General features: G+C 50.9%; 1 protein-coding gene across 1 annotated transcript in view; it reads left to right on the top strand.

Moving 5' to 3' along the window:
* The window catches only part of MEGF11 (multiple EGF like domains 11), a 325,951-nt gene that overhangs the window by 258,760 nt on the left and 49,706 nt on the right, over positions 1-17,485 (top strand). Inside the window, exons 7-9 of the mRNA XM_046654139.1 lie at positions 56-176; positions 7,292-7,428; positions 12,103-12,315. Coding sequence (XP_046510095.1) covers positions 56-176; positions 7,292-7,428; positions 12,103-12,315 — 471 coding nt within the window. The remainder of the gene's footprint in view (positions 1-55; positions 177-7,291; positions 7,429-12,102; positions 12,316-17,485) is intronic.

The following is a 17,485-nucleotide window of genomic DNA, read 5'->3' as shown; positions in this document are numbered from 1 at the left end:
CCCTGCCGCCTGAGCTGAATGCTGCTGCATCTAACACCTCTGCTTCCCCATGCAGCTGCGAGGAGCTGTGCCCACCTGGGAGCCATGGGGCTCACTGTGAGCTGCGCTGCCCCTGCCAGAATGGAGGCACCTGCCACCACATCACTGGCGAGTGTGCCTGTCCCCCAGGCTGGACGGTAGGTGGACCTGCAGGATCTGGGTAGGGTGCTATAAGAGGTCTGAACATCCGTCACTCACACCCACCCAGGAGGCTAAATTCCTCGCCCTCCCTGAATACTCTCCCTCCTATTTATTGTCATGGGCATCATTAGACACTGCCAGTGGTGCCATGGACAAAGCTTTGAATCTCAGGTCTGCCGTCTAAGCGCTGTGTGACCTGAGGCAAGTTATTTACCACTCTGAGCCTGTGGTCCCTCATGTGCAAAGGAGTTGAATTGTTCTCATAGATTGGCTCTGGCTTTGGGCATAGGTATTCACTTGAGCTGCCATGGGCTCTGGGCCAGATGTGGCAGAAAGAATGTGGTGTAAGGATGGGGGGAGGAGGAAACGCAGCAAGGTCTGGATCACCAGTGTTCATAGAACTTCAGATTCCCAGCCTTCACCACTTTCACTCACATGCACACATTCTGATTCTGTGGGCCCCAGAATCTGTATTTTAACAAGTGCTCCAGGTGATTCTGGTGCAGCCTCAACCAATCCAGGTCTCGTCTCTGGGAACCACCATTGTGGGAAAGGGGCATAGGGTTTATAACCTCACAGGCCTAAATTCAGGTCTCACGTCCAATGTTGACCCTGAAGAAGCCCTCGGTTACTCTAGTCTCTGCCTCCCCATCTGCAAAACTGACATAATGGCAGTCAGCCCTGCCCCGCGCGGCTGCCGCGCTGGCAGGAGGCTCAGATGGGGCAGTGCACATGCCAAGTACTTCACAAACCCGGACGTGCTGTACGATTGCTTGTTTTCTGTATCCCGGGTTGCCACAGACAACCCACAAGCCTCCTTTTAGCCGTTGCTCCACCTGTCCATGCCCCTCCTCATCCTCCGCAGACCCCAGCTCTTCCAAAGCAGCGAGTCCCTGAGGCTGACTCCTGTTTCGGGGGAAGCTCAGTGACACAGCTGGCTGCCTCCCTCTGGAGCCTGAAGCTTGGCAAAGCCAGGGAGGACAGGAGCAGGGTATTTTGGGCGGCTATGAACATCGAGGTCATGGGAGGCAGGCAGGAGGGACGACTGCAGGGCCAGCTGGTGCAGGCACAGGTTTGCCAGGATTTTTTTAGAGCAGGAAAGGACCCTGGGGATCATCTGGTCCAGCGTCCAAACCTGGCTGCACGCCAGAGTCATGGGTGGTGGGAGTGGGGGTTAAATACAGATGCCCAGGCTCCACCAGCGACCTCTGTGACCCTGGATGTCTATTTTTTGTTTTTTTTGTGAGGAAGATTGGCCCTGAGCTAACCCCTGTGCCAGTCTTCCTCTATTTCACGTGGGACGCCGCCACAGCATGGCTTCACAAGCGGTGCTGGGTTTGCACCCGGGAAGCGAACCTGCAAACCCCAGGCCGCCAAAGCAGAGTATGCAAGATTAACTGCTACACCACTGGGCTGGGCCCCCGGGATTTCTATTTTTAATAAGCTCCCCAGATGATTCTGAGGCAGCCAACCTTGTCTGCAGGTCTGCATTTGGAAATCATTAATTGAGACGATAGGATTTTCTTCTGTGTTTCTCAGAACGCTAGGGTTTCTTGGGGGCAAGGGTGGGGGTGGGGAGCCTAATAATTAGGGCTGTGGCTCTCACACACCCTCACTTCTCCATTTTAATTTACTTTCTATCCTGAGGTTCTAGGTAAGATTTCACATTAAAAAAACAGGGTCTCTCAGCTTTAAGAGGCTAGAACACCACAGCTCTATCCATTCCTTCCTTTCTCAGATGAGGGAGCTGAGGCCCAGGGAGGCTAAGTGACCTGCCCAAGGCCACGCTGCTGGCTAAGAGGGAGGTGGGGCTCGGATCCAGGTCTCCTGAGCCCTAAATCCCAGCCCTTGGAGTCAGTCTGTCTCTTCTGAGGAGGACAAAGGGGCTTCTGTCGCCTCTCCCACACCTGCCCATTTCTCCCACCCTGAACCACTCTCTGGAAAGGCCCTCCCATCTCTAGCCAGCTTCCGGAATTCCACCTCTCACGGGCTGGGTCCTTACAGGCCAGCGGCAGGCAGTGGGTCGGATCAGGAGGTGATGGGGGGAGAACAGGCCACAGGCAGGCGCTGTACCTGTGAAGCCCTTTCTGGAGAGACTGGTGGAGGCTGGTGGTCGAAGAGGCTGGAGGGGGGCAGGGAGCCAACACGTGGAGGGATTTTTTTTCTCTCCAACACAGTGAGAGTTTTGTTCTTCCAGATGACAGGAAACTCTGTCAATAGAAGCCTTTAGACTCGGGGACTTTATGTTTTTAATTTTATTGTAGACAATTGCATTTCTATTTTTGACACAGTATTTAACTTGCAGATTTGTATGAATTATTAATACCCCTTGTGCATGCAGAGTCACAGTGTAATGAAGCTTCAGCGCAGGCCTAAGACCCCTCCCAGGAAGGGCTGGGGCCCGGGAGAGGGTGCTGGGCAGAGGGGTCCTCCCTTTGTCATCCCCCATTGCCTCACTTGCCTGCTGGCCCCAGGGGGCTTCATCCACACTCAGAGATCTAAAGGATACGATTGCTAACTCACATGGGGCAGCTCCCCAAAGGATGGAGGCATTGTGCAGAGCTGGAGAGGAGCCGCCAGGGACTCTGGCCCTCCAGGCCCCTCCTCAGAGAGTCCTGCCACTGGGTGCTGAGTGTGCCCACAGGACACTCCACTTGCCCAGCTGTGGTGAGCCTGTTCCAGGAGGGGCCTCTGCAAAGGGCCTGGGGAATTAGTTCCTCTCTTTTTCTGGGCTCTTAGACCTTGCAGGAGAGAAAAACCAGGTGTGAGTAGGTTGATGAGAGTGGGCACTGCAGATGGAGGGGGAGGGGGAGATGTGACCTGCCCTCTTAGGAGTTCCCAGTCTGATGGCGGACACTAGATGTAGAGTATGCATGTGTCCACCCACACACACAAACACACACACACACAAAGGAAACCACAGGCCGGAAGAGCAGGGAACCAGGAGGACTCTCGTGGAGGGCCAAGAGGAGTTTGGGGCTGAGGCTGTGGAGTCGTGGAAGCTCAGCCTTGGGAAGAATGACGCGTGGAGCCCCGCGCCCCCGCCTGTAACTGGGTCATTTCCACAGCACCCACACCAACCACCGTTCACTGCTGTTCAGTGTCCTTTCTGGGCATCCATGCCACCTGGGACAGCAGCAATCATTAGAAATGCCTACAGATGCTTGGAGAGGCTGTGTGGTCTCCTTTGCATGGCCCAAGGCCTTTCACCATCTTGGCCTCCTCCTTTCTTATCTTCCATTTCCATGGGCTTCTTAAAGTGCGGCTAGTTTCCCAGATTTTGACAAAGCATTTGGTCTAACCAGTTCTGAGAGGAGCAGGACTATGGCCTCACATCATCTCTAACCGTCTAGATGCCACACAGCCCAAGAGCCCACTACAATGGGAGATGCGCACTCAGGTGACCATAGGGCAGATGGGTGAGGGCGTCACAGCAAAGTAGCACAGACTGGGCAGCATGAACAACAGAAGTGTAGTCCCTCACAGTGTGTGCTGCTTTGCCATGACAGCCCTAAGCCATGTGCCCCAGGGTCTGAGGTCCAGGGATCAGCAGGGCTGGTTCCTTCCGAGCCCTCTCTCCTCGGCTTATGGACGGCCGTCTTCTCCCTGTGTCTTCACGTGCTCTTCCCTCTGTGTCCTGATCTGCTCTTCTTATGAGGACATCAGTCATACTGGATTAGGAACCCTCAATGACCTCATTGTAACTTTATTACCTTTATAAAGTTGCTGTCTCCAAATACAGTCACACTCTGAGGTGCTGGGGGTTAGGATATGTGACTCTAGGGGGACACGATTCAGCCCATAACAGCAAGAGAGAAACCATGAGGCCACAGCCCTGTCTTAACCTGATGCTTTCCTGCCTGCTTTCTCCCCCTGCCTCTCCCCAAAAGTCTGTTCTTCCAACAGCAGTAATGAATTAGGTATGTGGCTCTCTTCACCCATCTCAGTCCCAGGTTACACTGGCCTCCTACCACAGGCTACCTCATCAGGTGTCCACTCGGATTGAATTAATATTCATGAAGGACCTTCTCTTTAAGGCACTGTACCCGGTTCCTTCACAGCTCTAATCTCACTTAATCTTTACAACCACCTGGGAGACTGGGGCTTACCACTCCCATTTTATAGATGAGGAAACTGAGGCTCAGAACGATCACACGACTTGTCCTAGCTCAACCATCTGGGTGGAGGTGGAACTGGGATTTGAGCCCAAGTCCTGACCATGAGTCCATGTTCTTTCCACCCCACCAGGCTTGAGGGCAGACTCCCGTCTTCCCTCAAGAACCCCTAGCGTTCGTGGGGTGCAGTGAGAAAGGCAGGCCCCTGCCACGCCTGGGGTACCCCCACCACCTCCAGGAGGAGGGGACCCCTCCTCTGAGTAGCTTTTCCCTGCCCCTCTCCTCGCAGGCACACATTGTCTTCAGCTGCTGCTCTGCCCTCTCAGTCGCCCCTTCCTTTCCCCCTCTGAGCCCCCCTCTCAGCCCCTCCACTGTCTCACTTGTGTGTGGAAGAGAAATCTGAGCTAACAAGTCTCCAACTTAATTCATTACAAGTAAATTGGATGATATTGAAGGATGACTCTGGTCAGCAGGATTTTCCTGACTAAGCCAGCCTCCTCAGGGTTGGCAATTATTGGTGGTTAATAATTGTGTGTTGAACTAATTGATTAATTAATTGTAGGAAGGTCCTTGATCTGCGTAAGAGAAATGACTGTCTCTGGTGTGAGAGGCAGAAGGGCAGCAGGAGACAAGTGCACGTTCAGATTTCTGTTTGAAAAAGACCCAAGATTTCTATTCATCATTTTAAAAGTTATCTAATACCACAAGGCTAATACCGAGGGAGGGTAAAGCAGTCCCCTGCCCCACTCACAAACACCACTCCTGAAAGGAACCATGTTCAAATCTTCTAGGTTTCTTCTGGCACACCCCTCTGTATTTCCACATAACATGCCTTCCTGCCACTTCCTGACTCCCCCATCGTAGATATTTGCTGAATCTATTGGCTCCCTCCTGTAGAATAAGGCTCAGCTCTGTCATTCACACCCGTACAAACACAGCTGCGCTTCCCCTTCCCTCTCAATGGGGTTTTATTACAATTTTTGGTTAAATCATTTTTTACTGTTTATGTTAATATGCCCACATATGTGTTGTTACTAATTTATCCCTAAAACTCTCTGCAGACACATCTGAAATCTCTCAGTTTGGTTTCCGTTTGTTTTGTTTTTGAGGCCACACTTGCAGAACCCTGAAGGCCTCTGCTCCTGCCACGCAGGTGTCGTCCTAGGACCTCCTTTCACCACCATCCTGCAATGCCTTTGCCTCTTGCTTCAGTTGGATTCCCTGTTTCCAGGAACCCGCATCTTTCTTTTCTTGAATAATTCTCTTTGATGGAAAAAATCCTCCAGTAGCTTTCCTGAGAAAGTGTTCATGGAAAGTTAATTTTTGAGGCTGTTCAAATCTGAAAATGTCTTTATTGAATCTCCCTCTTGAGTGTTAGTTTAGCTGGGTATAGAATTCTAGGTTGGAAATGATTTTCCTCTGAATTTTTAAGGCATTGGCTCCATTGTCTTTTAGCTTCGAGTTAAGATGTCTGATATCTTGGACCAGCCCCATGGCTGAGTGGTTAAGTTTGCACACTCTGCTTCAGCAGCCCAGGGTTTCACCGGTTGGATCCTGGGCATGGACATGGCACCACTTGTCAGGCCATGTTGAGGCGGTGTCCCACATGCCACAGCTAGAAGGACCCATAACTAAAAATACACAGCTATGTACTGGGGGGATTTGGGGAGAAAAAGCAGGAAAAAAAAAGATGTCTGATACCTTTTGATTCCTCTTTTTTTGTACATGAGTCTCTAAAAACTTTGAGGCTCATTTCTTTATCCATGGAAATATAAAACTTTACAGTGATAAGCCTTAATGTGGGTCTTTTTTTCATTTTTCGTGCTGGATACGCTATAGGCACTTTCAGTTCAAAAATCAATGCTTTCCATCCTTCCATTCTGGGAAATTTTCTTGTATTATATTTCTCATTCAATTTACTCACCTCCATTTGCTCTGTTCCACTGTCTGGAACCCCTGTTAATTAGATGTCAGAATGCCTGGACCGATCCTCTAATTCTATTACATTTTTCTCTACTGTTTTCAATCCCTCTCTCTCCTCCTCCCTCTCTCATTCTACTTTTGGGTGATTTCTTTACCTTTATCTTCCAGCTCTTCTGCAATTTTTAAAAATTTCTGTCATCTTATTTTTAATTTTCAAGAACTCTTTACTGTTCTCTGGAATCCTCCAGAATCCTGCCAGAGGGAGTATAGTCTGGTAATCTGCATTCTAGGAGCTGAGCAGGGGAAGAGAGCAGAGTCTGATGACCCAGCAGGCGGAGTTCCATATAATCCCCATTCTCGTGGCACCCCCACCCTCAGCTGTGCTTGGTCTCCAGTGTCCAAAGCCTGTGTGGGTCAGCCTTTCTAAAAGTCACGGCCAGTCCTGGGGAGTCAGCTTTTCTGCCATCACAAAGCAGCCTGATGTCTTCCCACCTCAGCAGTTACTGCCCCTCCATTTCCTCTTCCACCTTCCAACTTGTGACGTCTCTTGTCCTCTGCGGTCTCCTCTCCCATTCCTTTCCCCTAGTACACTCATGTTAGCTGGGTTTGGGAAAGAAGTGGAGATAAATGTATGCTTCCAGACCCTCACGTTTAGTCACAGTCTCTTCTTTGTTTTTCCTCAACACTTGGTTATGTACCGTGTGAGAGCACTTGGCACCTGGCACTGTACTTACCTGTTTTCTCATCTCTCTCCCCAGTAGACTGGGAGGGCAGGAATCGAGTCTCACTCATGTTTTTGTATCCCTAACACAGGGCCTGGTATACCACAGCCACTCACTAAATGTTTGCTGAATAATTGGATGAGCAAGTTGGCCTCAGTCTCCTCATCTGTAAAATGGGGCTTTGGAGCCATGATGTCAGCTTTCTTTGCTTCTGTGATTGAGGAGAAAGTCCCGCTGAGGGGTTGGGGTGGTCCCTTGGGCCATGGCAGCTGTGCCACTTCTAGGAGAGAGGGGCCTCCAGTTTGCACCTCAGAAGCACCACCTATGTGTGTCTTCCCTCTTCTGTTGCAGGGAGCAGTGTGTGCCCAGCCCTGCCCACCAGGGACGTTTGGCCAGAATTGCAGCCAGGACTGTCCTTGCCACCACGGAGGGCAGTGTGACCATGTGACTGGGCAGTGCCACTGCACAGCCGGATACATGGGGGACAGGTAAGGATGGTGTTGACTATTGCCGTTACTGTTCATGTCGCTCATTTTTCCCAGCAGCCTTGCAGAGATGAGCTGAGGTTTACCAGCCCAAGCATTCTTCTGCCAGTTCTCCCGTTCCTTTTGCAGAAAGCATTCTGAGTCCTCCTGCCAGGGCAATTCATCCCCTCATCCAGCCCAGTGCCCCACGCCCTGAACTTGCATTCAGTCACCTGGGGAAGGAGGCGAGCCCCTACCACCCACTGTCTGGTTTCTGCCTTCCCAGAGGGAGGCAGCGGCACTGACAGTCTAAAGAAGCTGAGAGTGTAACCTCAGGTCACACATTCTGCACGATTTCTTCCAGTGTGGATTTTTATTCCTAATATGAGTGCTGCCATTAGTTTGCGTCCTCTGAAGCCCTATGGCTGAGAGCAGACTGAACAAGGGCACCAATGTCCTGGAATCAAGCCAGCCTTGCAGAGTGGATAATCCACAGAACACCTAACTGGGGAATTACTATACGTGCACATTTGCCACAGCAGGAAGAAGGATGCTATGATGATCAGGTAGGAAGAGGGAGAAGCAATAACCAGGGTGTCTGATGGGGAGTGAGTTCCGGCTGGAAGAGGACATTTGCCCACAGGACCAGGCCAAGTGTCCTCCCTCTCACTGTTGACCCTAGGTGTCTCCTGGAGCAGAGAGAGGGGCAGTAAAGAGGGGGCTCTCATGCCCCTTGCCTGGTTCTGTGGGATCCATGTCTCATCTCTGGCTCTGGATTTTGTTACTGTGCTCAGAAGGTGAGGGAGAGGAATATTTATTCGCCGTCCCTCTACCTTCCCTGCCCAGGTAACATCAGGGAGCAGGGATTGGGCTGAATCAACCAGCGAATCCTTCTGGCTCTGACCCACATAACTGGGCTCCTCCAGATCTCACTGGAGTCAGCCCCAAATCCTTGGTGATGTCCAGAAAAGAGATTTCCCACTTTTTGCCTTGGGCTTCCTTACCCCTAGCTGGAAGTCTTTTCAGCCAGATCTGATCTCTATGTGAGCCAGTGTTCATCTCCATGAGTTTCCCAGGCACAGAATATGGGGTGTGGCATCTGGGGATCCACCCTCCCTGGCCTCTGTCAGAGACTGGGTCCCTCAGGGGAGCAGGGGTGGAAAGACTCAAGCAGTGAATCCACCTTCCCATCCTCACCATCTCCCCCAAAAAGGAAAGCTCAGGATGAGCCACAGGGACAGGAGCCAGAAGACCCCAGAACCAGAACAGGACCCCTTTGTTTCAGTCCACTTTCACATGAGAGGGCGTACAGCTCACTTGTTGGAGACGAGCAGGCCCAGGTCTCCAACTGGCTGGACTCAACGCCAGTAGACCCTACCTCATTGGCACTCTTGATTTTCACTGCCAAGATATACCAAATGGAGAAGTAATCCTAATCCTTCTTCTTATTGGGGCCCAGCCCACGATCCTGGGGCAGAGAGAAATCCCAAAAGCCTGAGGGTCCTCTAGCAAGCTGAGCCAATTAAATACAGAGGAGAGTTCAATAGAAGGGCCGGGTAGCATTTGGGTTTCCCAACAAATGGGCCGCCTGGTGTTTAATATTTTGTAAAATTGCCTCCATTAATTTTGTAGGTGACAGCTACATTAACCCACCCCAAATCATGGCGAGCATATTAAAGTTGAGTGGGTGTAATAACACAGGCCTCCCCGGATAGGCAGAATCCAGTGCAAATTAAACACGAAATGTAACGAGGGCTTTGCAGCTCATTTTGTAATTTAATTGAGCAATGTATCTGGTTGTTAATGGCAATATCGGACACATTAGATTGATATGTTGCAAAGGAAGGATGTTTAAGTAGAAAACTAATTCCTGCTGTGATTACCCTTCTGTTCCATGGGCCCCGTTATTAGCGTGCTTTGTGTAAAATTCATTAGCAGTCGTTGCTTGATCTCTAAATAAATAAGTTGTTTAAATTGTGAGTAGGAAAAAAAAAAGAGGCTGATTATGTAAATGGATTAGGTTGTCAATATTTCATTTCCAGATTCTGTTTCTGGGGCTACAGTCAGTTGCTTCATAAATATGGCGGCATGGGGAAGAGCCCTTTGGTAGGAGCTGGCTGTCCAGGGCTCTGCCTGGTCCTGCTGGATGGCGCCCAGCAGGAATGTTCCAGGGAAAGGGAGGAGCCGCCAGGTGTCTCCTGGCTTGAGTTTCTTCCCCTGACATCTGAACATCCAAGGAGAGCCAAACTGAGTGACTTCTGGGGGGACCCATACTGAGGCTGAGCAGGCACTGGCAGTTCAGACGGTGATTTTCCAGCTCTTCCTCGCTCTGTGTCCTCCCCTTCTGCCTCAGTCTGCCTCCTTACCTCCCCCATCCTACTTCCCCTCCTCGTTCCTGTCTTCCACTGGCCATTCCTTCTTCATCCCCGCCTTTCTTTCCTTTCCCTCCCGCTGTTTTCAGTTCTCCTTCTTTTCATGAGGCCTCAGACTGGCTAAAATGCAGCAAGATGATCTGGGGTCATCTGGGCCACTTGCAGGCTGCGTGAGCTCGTACAGTCACCTCACCTGTCTGCATCTCAGCCTCCTCAACTCCAGAGTCAGGGTGATGAGCCATCTGCTGCTTCAGGGCCTGGGGACAGGGTTTGGGGCCTGAGCCCCTCTCCATGGGTGCCTGGGGCTGTAGCCACGAGTGCTCTTGCATTCTACCAGATTCCTCCTTTTGCCACCGTGGCTGTGAGAGGGGAGAGTGAGTGGCATTTCCTGTGAGGGAGTCAGCAAGGCTAGCCCCCAGTCACCCTCCTCGTCTCCCTGTCATTGTGGGCGCAAGGCAACAAAGAGAGAGAGGAGAGAAAGAGACCCCCCAGTGGAGAGTCATCGAGGCTCATGCCTGACACACAGCTGCCCTCACCCCCAGGCACTCGCAGGCTGGCCCTACCACATCACTGGGGTCTGGCCACTCACCCTCATCATGGGCAACTGAAGGCACCCAGACATGGGTCTCCCCACCCTGTTGTGGAGAAGAACACTGGTTCCAACTCCAGACTGTCCGAGGTTTAATGAAGAAGCTAGCGTTGTGGGTTTTTAAACATCTTTTATGGCCCCACCCCCATCCCCGACAGATTATTGTAGAAGGCATATAGAAAACCGGGAAAATGGGAAAACATGACAATTGAAACACTTGTAATTCTTCAAGTTCACTCCATTGTTAGTATTTTGGAATTCTTCCCTTTGAGCTTTTTCATGCCAGAATCTGAAGCAGAAGGTAGGATGGGCTCTGTTATGAGAACCATAGAAAACAATACTGACAAGAGTAATAATAATAACTAACATTTCTTCTTGAGCCCTTACCATGTGCCGGGCACTTTTCTAAACATTTACACACATTGTTTCATTTAATCCTCAAACAACCTGGTGAGGTTGCATTCTTCTCATCCCATTTTGTGATGAGAAAGCAGATGTCAGAGCTGTAAGATCAGTTCTCCATTTTCCACATTGTTGAAGCAGTGCTGGGACACAGATAATCCAAAACTCCCAAGTCCAGAGATTATTTCCGTTTGTCTCTGGGACACAGGAGTCGCCCACCTCTTTACCCCTTATGGCCCCAGTTTATCCCTTAACTTGACAGGATCCTGTTGCTGTGACAATGAATTTGCACCCCTGAGACATAGCTCTGAGCTGGGGTGAGGGGTGTCTGGGCACATCCAGGAAACCAGGTGATCAAAAGTGGGGTCACAGCCACTCACACCGGATCCACAACCGAGGGCTATGAGTCCATGAGGTCTAATAACTATCAATATGCTGGGAGCTCCAAGCACCAGCATGGGTGGAGGCAGGAGGCAAAGAAGACCCAGTTCTCCTCCTCGAGGGGCCCAGAGGCTGACGGGAGAGCCTTAGCCCCACCCTTGAGGGGACCCCTGGTCCAAGGAAGAGGAAATAGCCGACTCATGGAGGGTTCTCCAGTCCAGTGAAGGAAGAGGCCTCTGTACTCAGGGAGAAATTCCACACTGGGGAAGGAGACACATCTCCCAATATGACACGGGAGGCTGTACATCTCCCAAAAGACTCAAAAATAGAAACAATGAGTGGCAATGAAATTACCCCATTTCATTAAATCTAAGATGCCACCAATTGTAAGATGCATTGTTATTTTGTATACTGCTAAGAATGAAAAACACTGGTAAGGTTTTATCAGTGACATGCCATCAGTTAAAAGACTTAACTGATTTCGGATGTGTTAAAATGTATTTTAAGAAGAAAAGATTTACTGTGTAGTGGGTACGGAAGTTTCAGTTTGGGAAGATGAAAAGGTTCTGGAGATGGATGGTGGTGATGGTTGCTCAACAATATGAATGTACTTAATGCCCCCGTACGTTAAAAATGGTTAAATTGGTAAATTTCATATTATGTATATTTTACCACCATCAAAAAATTTTAAAATATGGTTTAGAATCAATGAAATATGATGGTACAAACTCCTTGCTGGGGGACTGAGGACACCTGGCATGAAGGGGGAACTGACTGGGGTGACTAAACCATGGCACACTTCCCGGAGGAGGAGAGGGAAGAGGGGAGGAGGCCGTGAGGCGGGTGCAGCACACCAGGCCCAGGCCTAGAGGCAGGGGGTACAAGCTGGATGGATCTGGAGGGGCAGGGCAGGGGGCCCAGCCGCAGCCTTAGCTGCGCTCTGCTATCCCACAGGTGCCAAGAGGAATGCCCCTTCGGGACCTTCGGCTTCCAGTGCTCGCAGCGCTGTGACTGCCACAACGGGGGCCAGTGTTCACCCACCACGGGCGTCTGCGAGTGCGAGCCTGGCTACAAGGGCCCGCGCTGTCAGGAGCGGCTGTGCCCCGAGGGCCTGCACGGCCCGAGCTGCACCTCGCCCTGCCCCTGTGACGTGGACAACACCATCAGGTATGAGCTGGGGACAGGTGAGCCCAGGGACAGGGGTAGGGTGGGCACAGGTGGAGAGGGGGCTTCTCAAGGCACAGACCCCTCCCCCACCTCCAGCCTGACCATCCAGGCAGGGCAGAGAAAGAGCTAGGACATCAGCTCTCACCTTCGGTAACCACTTTGATGAAAAGAAGAGAAGACCAAGGCCACACAGAGTCAGGACAAGGACCTAGGCCACCTGCCTCTGTCCACTGCACTGGGCTGCCAGCATTGAAAATGGGCCAGTCTGGGACCACAAATACAGGAGTAAGGAGGGAGCTTGGTGACCCTCAGGGGAGCTGGGGTGGGAGTGGGGCCACACAGACCGGGGGGCTGAGGTGGATGGGCTCAGAGTGCCACAGGCTCTGGGGGCATTGTCCTGGAGAACATTTCCTCTCCACATGCTCTGCATCTAACCAAGCCCTCCCTGACCCCAAGGGACCCAGAGACACGACCACCAGGGCAGAAGCAGGGGCTTGAGCCACAGAAGGGACCTTAAAATCAGTATGGCTCACCCTGGGACCTGCACCAGCAGGCCCTGCCTAGGGTGGAGGAGCAGGATGGTTGAAGTGCAGGCCCTTCGTCAGGGCCTCAACTTAAGGCCAGCCTCCCGCTTCACTCTGTGTCCTTTGGGGCTTGAGGACAGTGGAGCTGAAGCTGGCTTCACCTGCTTCCTGAGGAGCCTGAATCTGGGAAGTGGAGAAGCCGGGCTGCCCTGGGCCCCCTCTCCCAGCTCCCTTCCCTTCCTGCTTCCTGCACCAGCTGGCACCGCCCTCTGGTCATCAGTGAGGCTGTGGGCCCCAGATAAACACCTCCACAGCCCTGTATGTGGCTGCTTCTTATCTGTGAGGGAGTCTCCCTTCTCCCCTCGGGCCCGGGGGGGCGTGGTGCTGCTGCTGGCTGTAGGCTAGACAGAGACGCCTCTGTTTGCAGCCCTGTCCTGTTTGCAGCCCTGTCGCTGGGACAACTCGGACTTGGTCTCGGCCCCTCTTCATTTCCAGCTTTTGATTCTCCACAAAATCACTTGGTCACTGCAAGCAGAGGCGTCTTAGCAAGTGTTATGACTTAGACGGAAGTGGTCCTTGGTCCTCAGTGCCTGGAGCTGAGCGGCGGGGGGTCGTACTGTCTGCAAGGGAGGAGGGTTGGAAAGGAGACTATCAAGAGGGGGCCCTGGAGCCAGTGCAGCTGGCTGGTATATAACCTGAGCATTCGTTCGCTCGTTCGTTCATTCAACAAACACCGAGTGCCTTCAGGGCTGGACCTCATGGAGGAAATGAAGGGTCCCTCAGCACCAGTCCAGCTCTCAGGAACTAGGGTCTGGAACGCTCACAGGCACTGAGCACCTTCTACCGTATTTCTTCAAATACAAGACAACATTGGTAGTGAGGCAAAACTTTATTTTATGTACTCTCACAAAGAAAACACTGTCAATGGAACCATGCTGTGCCACTGACAGTTTATATCAGCGGTGTGAAAATGTGGGGGAAAGTGCATCTTAGAATCATTGAAATATATACAGCTGGCCCTGCTGGGTCCCAACGTGTGCCCAAGTAACAGTGACCCAGGGTTGTGTGCAGAAAACACTGTAGGAGACTGCTATGCTGGTCAGGGAAGGCTTCCTGGAGGAGCTGACATCTGAGCTGGGTCTGGAGGGCAGGTTGAGAGCTCTAAGGCTCTAAACACAAGTGTCCCACATGGCTGGCCAGGGGACTAGGCAGCTGCCTCAGATGGTTCCATGGTGGGGGACAGCACCAGGAATCCCCACCTGTGCTGGGAAGCCAAGGGAGGACCTTCTCAGGGACAGGAAGTGAGGCCGCCATTGAGGCCCAAAGCAGAGAGAGTCCCTGCCCCTGAGATCTAACCAGCCCCGAATTAAAGAGCTATTGTTTTCCTCCCGTGCCGAGCAGCATGCCCTGCATAATTTATCCTTCCTCAGAAGGAGTCCTCGATGCATTATTAATCTGGAAGGACTCCCTCTTCTCCGTCGCTAATCTCAGCCCATCCAATATTGATGATTATTTGCTTTACCGTCTTTAACGCGAGTCGTGTTTCAGGGATTGGGAGGCAGTAGCGCTTCTTAGGAGGGGGGCTCCTCAGTGTCTGCGTCCGCCTCCTGGCAGGGAGCTGCGTCACAGCCCCGGCTCCATGAGGCAGGAGGAGCCTGGCTTTACCATGTCTGCAGCCTTAGCATTGCATGGTACCCGGCACAGAGCAGTCCTTTAGTAAAAACAATCACTCAACTCATCTTAGGTAGCCCATTCCTCTAGGTGGTTCTGCCCCTGAGCTGATAGCTACCCTATTTCTTTTTAAATATTTCACCCCTTTCTCTTGGCACACTGCCCCACTGACTGAGACCCCAACATTCATACGAAGTTTTCCTTCAGTCTAACTCAGAGTTTCTCAACCTCGCCACTATTGACATTTGGGGCTGGATAATTCTTCGTTGTGAGGGTCCGTCCTGTGCTTTGGAGGATGTTCAGCAGTATCCCTGGCCTCCCATCTACGTGCCAGATGCCAGTAGCAGCACCCTACTCCAAGTTCTGACAAACAAAAATGTTTCCTGGGCGGGGGGCAAACTGCCCGAGGTGGGGAGCCTCTGGTCTCACTCTGGTCTCTCTCTCGAGCTGCACTTCGCTTTCTTCTCATGGACACAAAGAGCAGCTCTCTCCCTCTCTGTGGACACAGATCACTCCTCTCTTCCCATGAGCTTTTGTCCGCTACAGAGCTTTCTCTTGGGATCCAAGAAAAGCAGAGAGACAACTCTAAGACTCCTAATCTCAAGGCAGTTAAGCTGCAGGTTCTGGGTGGGGTCTGGCGCCCTGAGTCCTGCCCTCAGAACTACCTCTGTAGTCTCATATATGAACTTCTCTCTTTGTCTCAGTTTCCCAATCTGTCCATCATCTTTCATCAGCTCAGTGGGGGTAGAAGTTCTGTTATGGCCTTTGAAGGAAGCATCCATTCAACTCCCCAAGAAATGGAGTGTGGGATCCCCAGAAGCCTAGCTACATTTCCCCCCTGACTTCTGCAAGAGCTTGCAACAGAGGCTTGTAGCATCTTTCCTAGGGAGACAAAGTACTCCCAACCCCCAACCAAAGAAAGCCCAGCCCTCTTAGCCTCAGCCTCTCTCTGCTCTGTGCCCCTGCGGCTTCAAAGAGGTCGAATCCACTGCCCTGGGAAGGAAGGAAGTGGCTGGTGAGATTCCCCACACTTTATTCCCTTTACAGACACTTTGTAGCACACACAAAGAAGCCATCCCCTTCATAAAGGAATAACCTTGAGAAAGACAGTGCCTGTGTGTCAGGCATCTTCCGTGTCCCCTCCACAACTGGATTGTCATAGACGAATCCCAGCAACCATGATCATGTGTTACCTTTGAAAGATTTGATTTAGCCAACAGATGCAGCATTGATAGAAATCTCAGAGCGGCCAAAAGAAAGGCAGAAAAATCCGCCCCGAAAACATTCTGCTATTGTTGAGCTTTCGGCCCCTATTAACTTGTGATTAATCTATGTCTGGGGAAAATGGAGAACAGGGGAGGGGAACAGAGCAAAGAGAACCAGCCTAAACGCCAGTGATGGTGACTTCTGCCTGAACCTAACCAGCAGTCGCCTGCCCGCCATCGAATGGCTCTGCCGCCGCCAGGGAGAAGGAGAGCAGGGAACAGGGGACGCCTGGGAGAGGGAGATGTGACGAAGGTGCCCAGAGCATGGTGATTGCGGTCCTCAGTCATAATCACTCAGCCGTCATTCTCCGCCCTCTCCTCAAAGGGGTTTTGATGGAAAGTAGGAAATGCAGGAGTGCTTACAAGAAAGCATTTGCTGGCTCACTGTGTGTCCCGTATGCTTTTTGCAGGGTGGTGTTCCCGCCAGAGCGAGGACCTGTAAAGGGAGAAGCTGTTGATAGGAAAGGCCGAAGGGTGCCTGAGACCCTGTAGAACCCCTGGGGCTAGGCAGAGCTGCAGCCAACACGCCTGGTCATTCCCTGGGTCCCGCCTTGTCCATCTCCATGTCTGTGACTGAGCGGGCCTGCTAACCCTGAACCACATCCTCAGAGGAGGCCCCTGGGAGGTTGGGACTGAGGAACGCCGTGCCTAATGGCTTTGCTCAGAGTGTTGAGACAGAGAGTAGTGCCCCATGCCTTCTGGCTGAGGGTCAGGGCACCAAGTGGGGCCACCCGCCTTCAAGGCACCCATGTAGGCCACTGTATCTATCCCCTTACAGTGTGGGACTCAGGGAAGAATTTTTCTGGAACCATAAAGGTCAGGAAGTCTTCAAACACTCATCCCTTACACTCATTCTTTTCTTTTTACATATTTACAATTTTTATTGCTTTACTTATGTTTATAGATATAATAGATGCTTAGTTTGGGAAAGTTAGAGAATATGTGGAAATTTAAAGAAAAAACAGAATCGCTCAAAAAATCATTTTGTTGTAATTTGTTCATTCTCCATCCATATCTGTGTATATCTCCATGACTTTTTTTCATATTTTAGATCATGACTTTCTATACGCTTATTTCACTTAATGCTATATCATTAAATAATTTGGAAAATATTTCAGTATTTCCCTAACATTCCTTCGTATTAATTGCCACAATTCGTTTACCAAGTACCCTGTTGTCGGAGGCGGCAATTGGCCGTGGGCAGAACATGGGCAGCTGGGCCTGGCTTTGAATCCCAGCCGCTGCTGACGGAGCTGTGTGACCTTGGGCAGGTCACATAACCTCCAAGTGCCATCTGTAGAATAGAGGCTGTAGTGCCTAAGTCACGGGCTTATTTGAAAATTAGAAGTATATGTGCAAAGTACCTAGTGCTTTAATAGCCCAGTGACATATTATTTATTATTATTTAAATTGCTTCCATTTTCCACTGTTATAAATAATGCTTCAGGGAACATCTCTGCATAAATCTTTCTCCACAACTCTGATTATTTCCTTAGGATAGATTCTTAGAAATGGAATTACAAGACCCAAGGGTCTGAATATTTTTAGGACTCCTGATACATAACCCCGAATTGTTTTCCAAAAACCTTTACTAGCATTGAATATTGTCCTTTTATTTTTTTCTAAATCTTTACTGTTTTGATAGAGAAAAAGTGATATCCAGTTGTTATTTAGACTTCATGATTAATGAGACTAAACATGGTCCAAAAT

Source organism: Equus quagga, chromosome 2 (genome assembly GCF_021613505.1).
Source record: "Equus quagga isolate Etosha38 chromosome 2, UCLA_HA_Equagga_1.0, whole genome shotgun sequence".
Lineage (NCBI taxonomy): Eukaryota > Metazoa > Chordata > Mammalia > Perissodactyla > Equidae > Equus > Equus quagga.
Note: the sequence above shows the minus strand (reverse complement) of the source record. Positions and strands in the feature narration are given on the sequence as shown.